General features: G+C 37.4%; 1 protein-coding gene across 1 annotated transcript; it reads left to right on the forward strand.

Annotated features, from left to right (window-relative positions):
• The first annotated feature begins 13,012 nt into the window (after positions 1-13,012).
• Positions 13,013-14,934, forward strand: LOC110711338. The gene is made up of 5 exons (XM_021889715.1): positions 13,013-13,275; positions 13,364-13,620; positions 13,735-13,997; positions 14,157-14,479; positions 14,607-14,934. The coding sequence occupies exons 1-5, from the start codon at positions 13,013-13,015 to the stop codon at positions 14,932-14,934; spliced, it is 1,434 nt and encodes a 477-aa protein (XP_021745407.1).
• The last annotated feature ends 263 nt before the right edge of the window (positions 14,935-15,197 follow it).

The following is a 15,197-nucleotide window of genomic DNA, read 5'->3' on the forward strand; positions in this document are numbered from 1 at the left end:
CTCCATGTGGTCCTCACCACCCTTTACATATGATAGTGCCACTTGTAGATTTATTTTTAGTTTGTTTATTTATTTTAATTTAGCTTTAAAATAAATTGTGGAATTTCATGACTCCCACATTGATGGGATAGAAATTCCCACTCTCCCTCTTACCTATAAATACCCATCTTGGGTTTTTGGGAAGAGTGCTTGAGTAGGAGTCCAATAGAGCATTGCATTAGCAAAAACTCTTAAACTCATACAATACTCGGGTTTTGGTCGAACCTCGCTAACCTCGAGGTAACGGAACTAAAAGTCCCTAGTAGTTTTTGCGGGTGGATTTCCGTAGGAGGCTCACGTATTTTCGGAGCTTAAAGCTTTCAAGTAAGAGCCCGACTTTGAGGGCGAAGCACGCTTCCAAGGTAAATTCCAATTTTATCCTTTAATGTTTATTTGTTATGCTTTATGGTTTTATTAATTGCGAGTGGTTCTTTGGGTCGGGGTTGTTTCCACGGTGAGTCAAACTCACCAAACCCCAACAGCGGTATCGGAACCTCACTCATTTATTTTTAAAATCATAATACATTTCAAGGTGTTTTTATGGCTTAATTTTTCTGGTTTTGAGTTGCTAATTAGATTAGTAGCTCGTTTTATATATTTTAACCTCGTATTAAAGCTATCATCAGCCTCGAACCCAGATTTTGACCCAAAAATAGTGAATTTTGGGTGGAAAAGGCGTTCAAGAAATGATTTTTCCCTTTTAGGACTCGGTTTTTAGCCAAAATACGACCCGAAATGCACTGTTCAAGGGTTTTTTTTTTTGACGAAAAATTTTAAGTCTTTCTAACCTTGAAAATTAATTTTATATTTATGGTGGTTATGTAATTGGTTTAATACATATTTTATATGCAATTTTAAACCTCTTTAGGCATGATTACATAATTGCAAGCTAATTGCATTAAGTGTGAAATTGTTGTTCTTTGAGGCTTCCAAGTACTAAAGATTCAATCTTTAATTATGTTAAATGATTGAAACTTTAAGTTACTAAATTCCATGAATTTTTGTTAAACTTTGTTGATTTAATCATTTTTAGATGATTGGAATCATAAAGTTTGAAACTTTGTGATAAAAAATTGTTTATCTTCACATTTGAAGATATAATTTTTCAAGGATTCACAAGTACTAAAGTTGGAATCTTTATTGAACTTATGTTCATTTTTCCAACTCCCTCTTATTTTGTCAAAAACTCAAGATTAATTTAAATTAATTAAATTAATAGTGAGTAATTGCCCTCTTATTTTTGTTGCACCAAGTTAAACCAATTTAATTAAAGAATGGTTCTTGGGAATTATTTTGGTTAGATGCACTTTGAAAATTTTATTTTAAGTTAGACTTTTTAAAATTTTTCATTTTGCTCAAAAAATTAGTTCTAAAATTAATTTAGAATTAATTAAAATGTCCAGGAAAATTTTGGGATCAAAGTCTCGTGGCTATGGCACGCAAATCAAGGCATAAGCACCCTTGGCTAGCCGAGCTGCGTAGAAGCCCGCATGTGGCTGCCAAGGGGCTTCCTTGAGGATGCGTGCAGCCAAGCCGTGGCTAGGTACGCACGGCCTCATAGCAACAGCATCACAACGGCAGCACGCTGCCTTGATGGTGCGTGCGTGCGTGCGTGCTGTGGTGCGTGGTGCACGAGCATGGTGTGCTTGGTCTTGGTGCATGCGTCGTGTAAAAGGGAATATGCGTAGACGTTGTTTGTGAAGCAATGTAGTGCAATGAGTTCTACAACATGACCATCAATAGGCCAGGTTATTGATGTGTGAAAATTCGCTGATGTGGGCGGTGTAACGCTTAGCGACATCGGGCCCACTCCCACGTTCATTGAGCATAAAACGGTTGTGCGGAATGTGAGAACTCCATGTCTTAGTGCTAGGCACTTAGCCATTTTGGACTACGTATTTTTGCTTAAATTGTCTTTTTAATTATTTTATTAATCTAATTTAGTTTTAATTACTTTAATAAATTTTGGAGGCTAGTCCTCGGGTTTTTAGCGGCATTGGCAAAATTTATTTTGACAAATTTTGGGTTTTACCGGCTTAATTAATTGGATTAATTGAGTTAGATGCGGATTTTAGCGGGAGCTTCAAATAATTGCGCTTATTTACATAACCGGTTAAAATAACTTTGACTAGTTTTAATTAGGAGTGTTAATTGGATTAACCACCTAAATTAGTTACTAGTTCACGCGTGTTTATGCATTGTTACTTGTTTATCGTTGTAAAATGCATGGGCCATTCACAGATAGTGAATGGATGAATGGAATGTATATTCTCTCACAGGTTTTATGAAATGACAACTAGTGGGGCCCGATTAAGATAGAAAATACGGACTGCGATCCGTGATATTTTTTTTTTGTAAATCTAAATACGGTCTGCGAACCGTTGAGTATTTTTGTACCTTAATATTTAGATTAGTCCTAATCTTAGATACTAGTAATTGCATTATTATGGTCAAGTCTTGAAGATGGAGGCTCTTGGAAGACGTAGCCATGAAGTTGCAAATGAAGACCTTTTGAAGATCTCAAGGGGTCATGCTAGTTGCCAAATGCATCTATATTTATGTTTTTCGATAAATATATATGTTTATGTATATGAATTTTATGTTAGATGGATGTTTAGGATTTCAATGTTGTGATGATTAATTAAGTTTACTTAAATCAACCAACATAGAAACCCTAGGTCCCTAAATATTAAGTAAAACTTGCCATTCCAAAACAAAACTTACCAACCGAACGAGGGTAGTGGTGGGCTACGCCAAAGTGAGGCATCACTACCTCTCCAAGGAACGTAAGGCATACCGGGTATGCAAGTTGATTTTGGTTATACTCAACGATATGAGTGATGGAGTCCTAACATGTCGTAGCAAAGTGAATAAATTGTTGAGAGAGCATTAGATGCGAAAATTTATTTAACCAAGAGTGGCTTGAAGCCATTAGCAAAGTGTTATTTACCTTAGGAGATTGAGTGTTAAGACAAGCCAAAACATGCTTAACCACTCTTTGTTTCTTTCGATCTTGGAATCGACTTTTTCTCGCCAAATAGGGACAATTTTAATGCGTGGATAAGACGTTTAATAAGATTGAAGATTTGCATGAATACCTTTTAATTTTCAAACTTATTATGTTATTTACTTGATAAATGGTTATACTTTGCACTTATATTTGTAGAATTCCAAATCAAACTGTATTGCTTTCCATGATTGGTAAAGGAAATATTTTAGAATGGTTCTCAAAGAAAAGTAAAGCACTTCTAAAATACAATTCTCATAAATGACTTTTATAACAAAGTACGAAAGGACTGTTGGAAATCATGTATTCAAAATACTAGGTAGTTTTGATAAAACATGAAGTATTGAGTTGCAAACTCAAATTGTCAATATTGACAACCAACATATCTTTTCTCTTAATACATAAATAAGTAGGACTCATTGATGTAGTAATTCAAGCGTGAATTAAAGGAAAAGATGGAACTTTGTTTTACGGCGCATTAGATGCTTAATTATTCCTAACAAAGTATGAAAGACAAAGAGTCTTAAAGAAATGGTTCTTAAAATATTATGAGATAAAGTATGATAAGAAATATAGGAAACGAGGAACAAAGAAAAGGAATAAGATTCCATTTCAACCCATAAGTTCATGTTATTGTAGTTAACTTAGTAATTCATTATGTTCATAAGTTTTGGATACTACTTGAGTGTTCCACTTTGAAAGTGACCTCAAACTATTTAAGATAAGCTAAGTTATCAACTTACAAGCTTAGAATGAAGCAAGTGGTACTACATCAGTTGTAAGGTCGTATGCTTTGTTTAGAGACCTTTAAGCTAAGGCCGGAACAAATAAATGGTTATTGTGTTCCATAATCAGCAATTGATCCGTTTACACACGTAAAGACTCACACTCAAAGCAATGAGCAATATTTGCAAATTTATTTGAATGACATGGTTTTCTAAACCATAGTCAAGAATGATTGATTATAAACAAACATTATCTTAACATAATAAACTAGCAAAAGCTCAAATTCATGGGCATGATTTGCGTTCTGAACATCTTTAGCAATGTCACATCGACAAGAACGTAGTCAAAGCTCTATTTGATAGGCTCTTGATAGTTGATCGATTCGGAATCATTCTAAGACAAGCAAGTCTTACTTGTTAAAACCGACAAAGTAAAGAGCTATTGTTCTTGGTATAGACAATTGACTCCGAAAGCTAAAGAGGATTCATTTACTTCAACGTCTCACAAAGAATTTGAAAGAATATGGCTATATTCATCAAATATGAACAAACTTGACCTTGAATAGTTCAAGAGCTCAGTGAAGTACAGAATCGACTTGGCAAGATATCAAAACATCTAGATTAGATCGAGCGATGTTTTCTTGAGCCAAGCGTGAACATCACAAAGTTATGAAATTGAAATTTCCATAAATAACTCCACAAAGAACATAGTCTGTCTTCAAAGAGACCTCGATGCCATTTGAAAATGACTCGAACAATGATGGATCACATCCCTTCCTATAAAGTTCTTAAGATTTGCACGAAGGACTAATGTTACACTAAACAGAATGTCAAAGCTAAGAAAGGACGCCATATTCAATTATGGATAGAATTATCTTCTAAATGTCTTTTCAAGTATATGTATAAAACTCTTAGCCTCAGTGGGAGTTCATTGGCTCAGTGGGAGCTAAGTGACTCAGTGGGAGCTCACCAGCTTAGCAAGAGCTAGGTGGTTGAGTGGGAGCTTAATGGCTCATTAAAGGCTAAGATAGCTCAAGTGGGAGCTAACTGTCTGTTTTACAACGAACTTTTACCCAAAGACAATATACATGTCTCTTTTTAAGCATTCAAGTGAGACCATGGGCATTACCTCCACAACCTAATTGAGAACATAGTGTTTGTTGCTCTAAGTGGTGTCTTTCTGGAAAGCAACACGTTTCCAAAATGACAAGTGGGAGGAAAATGAACTCGATGACCATCGAGCTTAGCAACAAACTAGACCTGAGAATCTCGGAAGACCTTAAAAGGGCTTTGTGAGAATACATGATCAAGAAGGGGATAAAAGGCTCAAGACCCTAGATAAGCCTCCAAGGTGTGCAACTTTTCTTTTGGAATATTTTTAGGGTTTTAACTCTTTTTTTAGCTCTCCTTTCTTTTTTTGTTTTTGCATTTTTTTTATAAGTGTGGGCAATCCCGATCATGCGGTGTATCACTCAGTTGGTATTCATGTTTCTCAGGCACGGTACCGAGCACTCGATAAGAAATGCAATCTGAGACATGTTCATATCAAAGATATGTTCATGTCAAAGATATTGGAACACTTGCCCTTTTGTACACTTTATTTATTTTTATTATTTTTTACTTCTTGCTATTTTAATCTTTTGAAGTCACTCAAGCTTTTTATGAAATTGAAAATTGCATAAGTTGCACACCTTCCCATCTCAAGGTTAGGTAGATATGGGTTGAAAAATGAAAGATCTATCGTTAGACGAGGCTCAAAGTGGTTTGCCAACAAAGGATTGCATATTTGAAGGGTGAAAGGTGATATGATGTGGCTACAAGGGGTGCCTCAAATCATTGGTACAATTTGTTCTTAGTTTGACATGGATTTTTTTTTATTTTTTTTTAATTGTTTTTAATGCAATGCTGTGATCATATGTAAAGAAATAAATGCTCATTTTATTTAAAAAGTGAAGGGTAAAAATCAAACTCTAAGAAATAAATTCAAGGATGATGAAGGGTGTCTATGCTAGACTTATTGGGGAAGGGGTTGAAAAAAAATAAGAATAAAGCATGAAATCTTGGTGAGAAGCTTGCCTTGTGCATTTGTTTCATCATTACCCTCATTTTTTTTTTTTGTCAATCACATGACTCAAACTCGATTCAACATGCATGGATGGAAGAAAGTAGGAAGAATGAAGGTTATGATATGGAGAAAGCGTGTAGAGAATGGAAAGATGATGTAGATGGAGAGATATGAAAAAAATTAGAAATAGAATGTACCCCCAACTCAAATGACGGAAAAAACCGACTCATGCATGAACCTAAGACATGGTCATGGTGACATATACTCAAAGTGTGTGCTAAGACTAGTGGGTGTAGTGAGTGTAGGTGACATGTTAATACTCTTGTCATGACCATGTGGCTAGACTATGTGACTAGACTCAAGCAAAGACTAAGTTAAGACTTCACGTATATGCATTAAACTGGACAGGCTGTGGTATTTTAGTCATAACTTTTGATATGTGATTCTGATTGGAATGCAACCAACGCCAAATTAAAGATAAAACTCGGGGCTACAGATCCATAGTTGTAGAACTCGTAGTTATTCCTAGAACTTCGGATATAACAAAAACAAGTTGACGCATGTGCAGTATACGGGAATAAAAATCCGGGTTGACTTATAGGGACTATGACTCGATTTTAAGGTTATTTTTTTAGCTCAAATTAATTAAATAATTAATTAATTAAACAAAGTCTTTTAGTCATTAATCATTTTATTTAGTCTTAACACAAGTCAAACAAACGGTTAGGAAAAACACATAGAGTATGCACAACCAATAATGCACAATTAGTCAAGTAGGCACGATATGATGCAATGAGTTTGTAACCTAACCATGACTCTAGTTCTCTAAAGTTCAAGATATGGGTTAGTTAATAGAGGGTCCATGGTTAATTGTCCAGATGCACCGCGCGGAAGCCTACCCATGAAGGGTTGGCGCGAGTGGATGGGACACCGTGATGAGTGAAGAAAAACTTGCTTCCATGGTTTGGTGAATTCAACATTCTCGGACGTACCCTTTGTTTCTCAGAGCGTTCAATCAGGTAGATGGAGCATGAATTCCCAGAGGGTTATGTCCATATGTAGAACACATATGGGCTTCAGAAAAGTGAGAAAAACTCAATCAAGAAGTAGGATCGAGCAAACAGTGCTAAAAACTGGTCAAAATTAGAACGCATATTAATGGCTCGGTATTGGAAGAACTTGGCGCCAGCAAACAGAGGCCGGCGCCACAATTTAACTTTAGTGCCTGGCGACATAAGCTGTCGTCTGGCGCTAAAGTCAAATAAGTGGCGCTAGACTTTGTTTCCTGACGCTAGTTCCTACATGCCTCAGCAGCTTTCTGTGCTCGATAAAATTTTCCAGATTCGTGCAGCATTATTTCGGTCCTAGTTGTGAAAGATATTCCTCAAATTTCCAACGCGTAAACATCCTATGTTTTAACTCATTACGGATGGTCTTTCCAATGAGATCTTTTTTATGCATATGACAATAATGTCAATCAAAATTACGCACATGAAATGCTTAGAACTTTTCAAGTCTCATCCCCTCATTCTAAATCATTGCCGAAATAAATTTCAGTATTTAAAATAGAAATACTCCCCAGTGGAGTCGCCAAAAAACTGTAAGCATTACCCCTAGCTTGAACCCCACTGTGGTCATACACTAAAGTATGGTGGCGTCCAAAGGGAAAGAATATAGAGCAAAAGAGTCGCCAACAAGTTTTAGGAACCTGTAAACCGTTCACAGGGTGAAGGTTACACCCCTTAACGATCCAGGAGATCGTCAACTCCAATAGGTATGGAACCATGACTGGTAGTTCGGGGATGAAGGTACAAATCCAACCTAAAAGAGATTGAACCTGCCCTAATAATAAGCCTCTACTTTATTCTGATCGTATTCATGTGCGCTTTCTGTCTAACATACAATCAAAAAGATTACCGTAAAATTTATAAAAGAGAAGATCTTCAACACAATTGTCACCATTGAATCTTCAAACCCTCAATCACCATTGAAATTCCTCACTTTCTCTCTCTTAACTCTACTCATAAACAAACCCTAAAAACTAGAAAGAAAAGCTCTCAACTAAGCTAAAATTATAATCAAAAACTTTGAATTTCGTCCTTACAAAACCGGGTTACAAAGAGGTATAAATAGGAGGCGCGAAGCAAAAAACGAGCAAGCAAATACCTAGGGGAGCGCGCCCGCGCCTCTTTGGATTTCTTCGGCTCTTCTCGCGGTTTTGTGCGTTCGCTAAGGTCTTCGAATGAACCTATAATATGATGATGATGAACACTTAGAGTGGCAGTCCCAAATAGCACTTGACAGCGGGTTCAATACCCTATCTTCCTGAGAGCACGGCTTGAGAGCACAAGTGGTAGAACTTGGAGAATCCACTTCCTTGCATCTTGAGCTTTCCAATTGCCAAGAGCTTGCTCCAAAAGCATCTTCCACCTTATTAAATCACCAATATCAAGACCCGGACCTCGTACAATACCTCCAACCACGAAAATAGAGCAAATAAAGGAGAAAAGAGTAGAAAAACCGACAAAATGCACAAAAGCTACAAAGTAAGAGAGGAAAGGTAAAACCAAGACCAAATGCATAAAACTAGGCATTTATTGAGCATGAAAGCTATGAAAACAGGAATACAACAACCTAAATGCTCATCAAATGGGTGCCATTTATGACACCCATCAAATACCCCCAAGCTTACCTTTTGCTCATCCTCGAGCAAAACAAAACCAAGGGAGAAATTATGACCATTTTCAAACAAACAAAAAGAAGAGAAGAGACAAGAATATACACTAACTTACTTTCGTAGGAATCATAGTCAATTTTAGCACTTAAAGACAAGCCATTTAAACCCCTAGATCACCCTAGAGGACGAGTGATGCTCTCGTAATGGTTTCCTAAGAGATTAACCTATAACTCTCGTAATAATAAAAACAAGGCAAAACATGAAAAAGAAACTAAAATACAAGAAAAGAAAACAAATGATCATGAAAGGACTTTTTGCAAATGAACTTGCATAAATGAATGCAAATCTTTCTAAACAAGTAAGGGAGTGCACGTTCTAAGATATCTATAGTTCCTCGAAGGAACCGGAAAAACAAATAGATTTGAGGTTTCTCGACATCTTGACTTTGCATTCCCTCTCCTTAGCCTTTAACTCATAATGCCCTCTCTCGATATGTGACTCAACCTCTAGGTCAAAAGGCTTTCCCAAATGTTGTAATGTAAGGGCAAAAGGGTGAGGGTAGACTAAAATTTAAAAATTTGGTGGTATCCCTAATAGTGAAGCAAAGAAGGCGCCTTTGTTAGAATCACAATCAAGTAATCACCAAACAAAAAAAAACTAACATCCCCAAGCTTATCCAAAGCTCTAACCACAATTATATATACAAGAAGCGTAAGACGCTTCCCCCCAAGCTTAAACAAAGCATTTTCCTCAATGCTTAAAATAGGGAGAAACATTTACATTAAAATGGTTTTGAATTTTTTCATTTTTCACTTTTTTTTAAAAAATTCATTTTCAAGATTTTTGAGTTTGCTTTGCTTTTTTTTTTCAATTTTGTTTTCATTTTTCACTTTATTCATTGTCCTTGCCTCTTTTAACTATGGACGACTTTTTCAACATTGCATTTGAATGTCCTTGCCTTTTTTAACTTTGGACGGCTTTTTCATTTTATTCACTTACCATTATCCACAAGATATACAAAACACAAGCTTGCTTACAAATAAGAACCAAATTCCAAACTCATATACCACAATCTCCAATAGCATGACCATTTGCTTCACAAAAACAAAAAATGGAACAAAAAGAAACAAAAGGCTCAAAGTTCTAAAGACGTGGCTTGAAAAGAAGGGAAAAAGCTCAAATGGTTAGCAAGAAGACAAATGTAAACCCAATGAACTAAAAATAAAGAATATTATCCTAGAAAAGAAAAATACCACCCTAGAAATATGTATTTGTCCTCCCTAGATGGTTTGGTCTCGTGTTTTAGAATTATGATTCAAGATTCAAGATTAGGTCTGCAATAGTCAAAGATCCAAGCCTCTCATGTAAAATATGTAGAAGGCTTGAAAACAATGAAACCTCACATGGTTGTGGCAAAAACTACCTATTAGGTTCAAATTCACCAACGGGGAGCAATTGCAGATTTTCAAAGACAAATAGAATCCGACTTCAAGGTCCCAATAGTTTTAAACGACTACCCTAGAATACTCTATTCTACAATCAACCAAACATACTCTCAAACCGTGCACACCGTTACCATTTAAGAAGAAATGAATTCAACTATACAAGTCCAAAAGTACTTGTCCAAAGCAAGAACAAAACAAAGACATATTGCAAATTTGCCTTGATAGAAACAAAAATCTTTTTGGAGTTTTTCAAAATATAGAACATGGAAATGCATATACGAATGTGCATGGCATATATGAATCAACATCCCACCATACAAGATAGAACACCTTCCCCCAAGCTTGAATGAGACAATACACTCAAACATAAATCATAGGAACCATGGAAGGGGAAAATAAGGAGATCAATCAAACAAACCAACAAACCAACATATGTCCAACAAGTCATCATCCACTTGAGAAAGAGCAAGGAAGGATATTACCGGATTAAGGTGGGAGTAAATACCCGCAAATGACCGAATTAAACCTTTCAAAGCTAATTTCCTCAAGAATTGAACCTTGCCTTACATATTCTAGCAAAAATAGGAGTCAAATTTCCTTTAGTCTTGATCCAAATCGAAGCACCAAAGTATATCAAGTCATGTACCTAGAAAAAGGCACACAAACATTTTCATGAAAGAAATCTATGCTAAAAAGAAAAGAAAATAAAAGCAATAAAATACGGGTTACTTCCCGAGAAAGGCTTGCTTAAGGTCCAAGCTTGACCGCTCTAGAAAATAATAATTCAACGCACGCAAGAGCTTGTCAAATGCACTACTAATCATTTCATAAGATAAACAGTAGGCAAATGATGGGATAAGAACGTGCAACAAGATTGTTGCATGCAAGTGAAAGGGAGATGCCAAAAGAAAGAAGAAGAAGGATCAAAAGGAAAAACAAGAAAACAAGAAGAAGAAGGGGGATAAAAGAATGGAAAGAAAAAGAAAAAGGCAAATCCTCCATACTAAAATATTTTTGGGTGGCAACATCACCCTTTTTCTCAACAATAGACGAATGAGGGACAATAAGATCGTCCATAGAAATCGGCTCCCCATTAGGCTCTTTGAGATAGTAAGGGAGAAAAACAGGACAAGAAGAGATGTTGTCAAACCTTTGAGAAAAGGGGGTATGAGAAATAGGAAAAGGGGTAGCTACTCCCTCAACACAAGGTCTCACATCGCCAAAGAAGGCATGAAAATCAATCATAGAGTCTTGAAATGAAGAAATCTCACAATTTACACCACCCTCAAGCTCAAAAACTCCAAGGGAATCAACCTCATCCTCCTTTCCACCATAATAAACAACCTTTCCTTCAACTATCTCAAAACCTAAGTCCTCAAAACCATGCATGAATGGAGGTAGAGTCATAGTAAACTCATTTAAATAAATAATGAATTAACAATCAGACACATTGGATTGAGGTTTGACTTTCGTTGACTTTCTCTCTCTTCTTCATGGTTCTTCATTTTTGATTGGTTTTCTTCATCAAATCTGGGTTTCAATGGCGAAGAAGAAGAAGCAAGCTATTTCTACACCTCAAGTAGTGCAACAAAAGGCTGCTCATGAAGTTGTTGGCTCAGTTTTGAAGAATTTGGGGATTTCAAATACCCCTTTTGTTCCTAGCCCGATTCAAGAGGGGGATGAACTGCTTACTCCGGCGCCGGCGGTAGTTCAGTCAGCTAGTGGTGCTATTTCTGGCGTTCCTTTGGATGCTGAAGCTACTTCAGTTGCTAAAGCTGCTGCCAAATCGAATCAGTCCAATGGAACAGTACCTAGGGTTTCTAGGGTTACTGTTCCATTGGATGCTGGTGGATCTGGGCTCGGTGGTGCAACAGGACATTCTGTATTTCCTTCCTCAATCTCTTTGGAGCATATTGCGCATGATATTAATGAAGATCGAGCTGCTCCTCTTTCTGCCTTAAAGCTGAGCTCGCGCGATTCTACTGAAAACCGTGCTGCTTCCCCTGTTCTAGAGCAGAAGGGAACTCGTAATTCATCTTTTGCTGGGAAATTGGCTACTAAAGGAGCTTCACTATCCTTTGTTGCTCCGAAAGTGCAAGATGGAAAGCCAATTGCTGAGCTACAAGCAGCCGAGCTTGAGGAAGGTAATCGAAAATGGGCTAATGCTCTTGTTTTTTATGTGGTTGGCTTTTATCCTACTATTGCTGCTGTTCTTCGTTTCTTTGCTCAACAATGGAATGATATGCAAAAACCAGATGTGTATTGGCATGATGATGGGTACTTTATTATCAACATGTGTTCTAGTGATGATAGAGATACTATTCTTTGTTCTGGTCCTCATATGTTCTTTGAAAAGCCTGCAATAGTGAAGCCTTGGTGCCCTGATTTTGATTTTCATGCTGAAATACTTAGAACTATTCCTCTTTGGGCTAAATTCCCTAATCTTCCACTTAATTGTTGGGGATCTCACACTCTTTGCCGCCTTGGTAGTTTGCTTGGAGTGCCAATTTGTGCTGATGAGTGTACTACTAGACAGCTTAGAGTGTCTTTTGCTAGGGTTTTGATTGAGATTGATGTTACAAAGCCTATGCCAACCTCTGTGTGGGTTGAGAGTCCTTCGAAGGAATTATTGGAGATCAAGGTGGTGTATGAGTGGGCTCCTTCTTTTTGCTCTAAGTGTAACAAGATTGGTCATGATTGCTTTGTTAAGCCTCCTTTGCCTAAGCAGGCTTCTAAGCAATTGGCTCCTGTTCCTCCTACGCAAAAGCAAGTTTGGGCTCCTAAGCCTACCCATGTTCCTGCTCCTTCTGCTGCTGTTGATGTTGGGGTTTCTGTTCATGGTCAATCTATTATTACTCCACAGGTTCATACCTCTAAGAATTCAGATGAGGGTTGGAGAATAGTAGGGAGGAAAACAAAAAGCCAGCAAACTAGAGTTCATCAGCCTGCTTCTACTTCTAATGCCTTTGTTGCTTTGTTTGCAAATGAAATGGATGGTGCAGGTGGTTTCACTATTAATCCAAGCGGGGGTGAGGTTAATCCCTCTTTGGTGTTATGATTTACTCTGTTTGGAATGTCAGGGGCCTGAATGACCCTGGAAAAGTTGCCTCTGTAAGAAGGCTGCTTCACTCTCATTCAGTTGATATTGTTGGATTGCTTGAAACAAAAATTAAGTTGAAAAATGTTCTCACTTATCAAAAGAAGTTTGGCTCTTCTTGGCTTTGGTTGTGTAATTATGAACATTCTCCCAAAGGGAGGATTTGGCTTGGTTGGAATGTGGATAGAGTAACTGTTAATGTCTTGAAGATTCATGAACAGTTCATTCATTGTACTGTTTCTTCTAAGGATCTCACTACTCATATTTTTTTTCACTGTTGTCTATGGTCTTCACTCCATTCATGATAGGCTTTCTTTGTGGGAGGGGCTCAGAAGCATCTCTATCCAGCATTCTTCATGGCTTTGTGTTGGTGACTATAACTTTGTTCTTCATGCTTCTGATAGGCTTCATGGTGCTGATGTTACTGATTATGAGACTAGAGACTTTCAACATTTGGTTGATGATTTGGACCTCACTGAGCTCAAAAGCAGAGGGTCCTTCTACTCTTGGTCTAATAAGGCTCATACTGGCCCTAGAACGCTCTCTAGACTTGATAGAGCCTTTGGTAATCAAGCTTAGTTAGCTTGTCATGGGCATGTGGAGACTGTTTATCTCCCTCCTTCTTTATCTGATCATAGTCCTGTTTTGCTGGATATTTGCTCTGGCCATGTTAGGAAAGGTAGACCTTTCCTGTTTCTAAACTATAATGCTGATCACCCTGATTTTCTTGATACTGTCTCGCAAGCTTGGGGCTCTGGTAGTTCTGTTTGGCAGATTCTCAATTCTGTGAAGTCTAGTATCAAATCTCTTACTAGCAAGCAGTTTGGTAACATTGAGGAAAAGATTGACCAGGCTAATGATGAGCTTTCTAGAATTCAAACCTTAATGGCTCAGAACCCTGATGATTTGGATTTATATGCTAAAGAATCTGATGCTATTACGGTTGTTAAGCACTAGAATGGTATTCAGGAAAGCATCTTCAAGCAAAAATCTAGGATTAATTGGGTTAAGCTTGGAGATGGCAATTCCCACTACTTCTTTTCTGTGATGAAGACTAGGCAAGTAAGAAATAGAATTGACTCCATTTTTTATTCTAATCAGGTGTTGCTTAAGGATCCAGATGCTATCTCTCATGAAATTATCTCTTTCTATAAGTCTCTTTTAAGGACTCAAGCTCCTTGGCTCCCTGCTGTTGACCTTGTTACTATGCGGAGGGGTAAGCAGCTTAGCTCTGTTGCTCAGAGCTACCTCATTAGGCCTATTTCTCATGCTGAAATTGATGTTGGCCTTAAGGGAATTGATAACACTAGAGCACCTGGTATTGATGGCTTTAACTCCTTTTTCTTTAAGAGAGTTTGGCATATTGTGAAAAATGATATTTATGCAAGTGTTATTGATTTCTTAAATAATGGGATTTTGCCTAGGCAATGGAATTGTACAACTATTACTTTGGTCCCTAAAGTCCTTTATGCTTCTCATGTTAAGGATTTTAGACCTATAGCCTGTTGTACTGTGGGTCTATAAGCTCATTTCTAAAATCATAACTGCTAGGCTTGCTGCTGTCATTGGTGAGGTGATTGATGATGCTCAGGCTGGGTTCATTCATGGCAAGCACATTGGTGACAATATTCTTCTTGCAACTGAATTGATCAAAGGCTATGATCACAAATTTATCTCTCCCAGGTGTATGGTTAAGGTGGATTTGAAGAAAGCCTATGATTCGGTTGAGTGGGGTTTCTTGATCACTGTCATGCAAGAGCTTGGTTTCCCTCAGAGATTTGTTGATTGGATCAAGAATTGTCTTACTTCTGTCTCTTACTCTATTCTTATTAATGGTTTTCCTGCCCCCCCCCCCCCTTTGAAGCTAAGACAGGGTTAAGACAAGGTGATCCTATGTCTCCCTTTCTCTTTGCTATTGGTATGGAATACCTCTCCAGATGCCTTGATGAGCTTAGGTTGTCCCCTGACTTTAACTTTCACCCTAGATGTGAAAAGTTAAACCTAACTCACATGATGTTTGCTGATGACTTATTGATGTTTTCTCGAGCTGATAATGTTTCTGTTAAGCTTCTCTTCCATGCCTTTTCGAAATTCTCGGGTGCCTCTCGAGCTGATAATCTTGATAAAAGTGAAGTCTACTTT

This window comes from Chenopodium quinoa, unplaced genomic scaffold (assembly GCF_001683475.1).
Source record: "Chenopodium quinoa cultivar QQ74 unplaced genomic scaffold, ASM168347v1, whole genome shotgun sequence".
Lineage (NCBI taxonomy): Eukaryota > Viridiplantae > Streptophyta > Magnoliopsida > Caryophyllales > Amaranthaceae > Chenopodium > Chenopodium quinoa.

What these genes read in the sequence shown, in the direction of transcription:
- LOC110711338 (XM_021889715.1), top strand. Translation starts at nt 13,013, where the DNA reads ATGATTTACTCTGTTTGGAATGTCAGGGGCCTGAATGACCCTGGAAAA. An exon ending in TAGACTTGATAGAGCCTTTG is followed by an intron (nt 13,621 to 13,734) that starts GTAATCAAGCTT and finishes ATGTTAGGAAAG; the next exon opens with GTAGACCTTTCCTGTTTCTA. An exon ending in AATAATGGGATTTTGCCTAG is followed by an intron (nt 14,480 to 14,606) that starts GCAATGGAATTG and finishes CATAACTGCTAG; the next exon opens with GCTTGCTGCTGTCATTGGTG.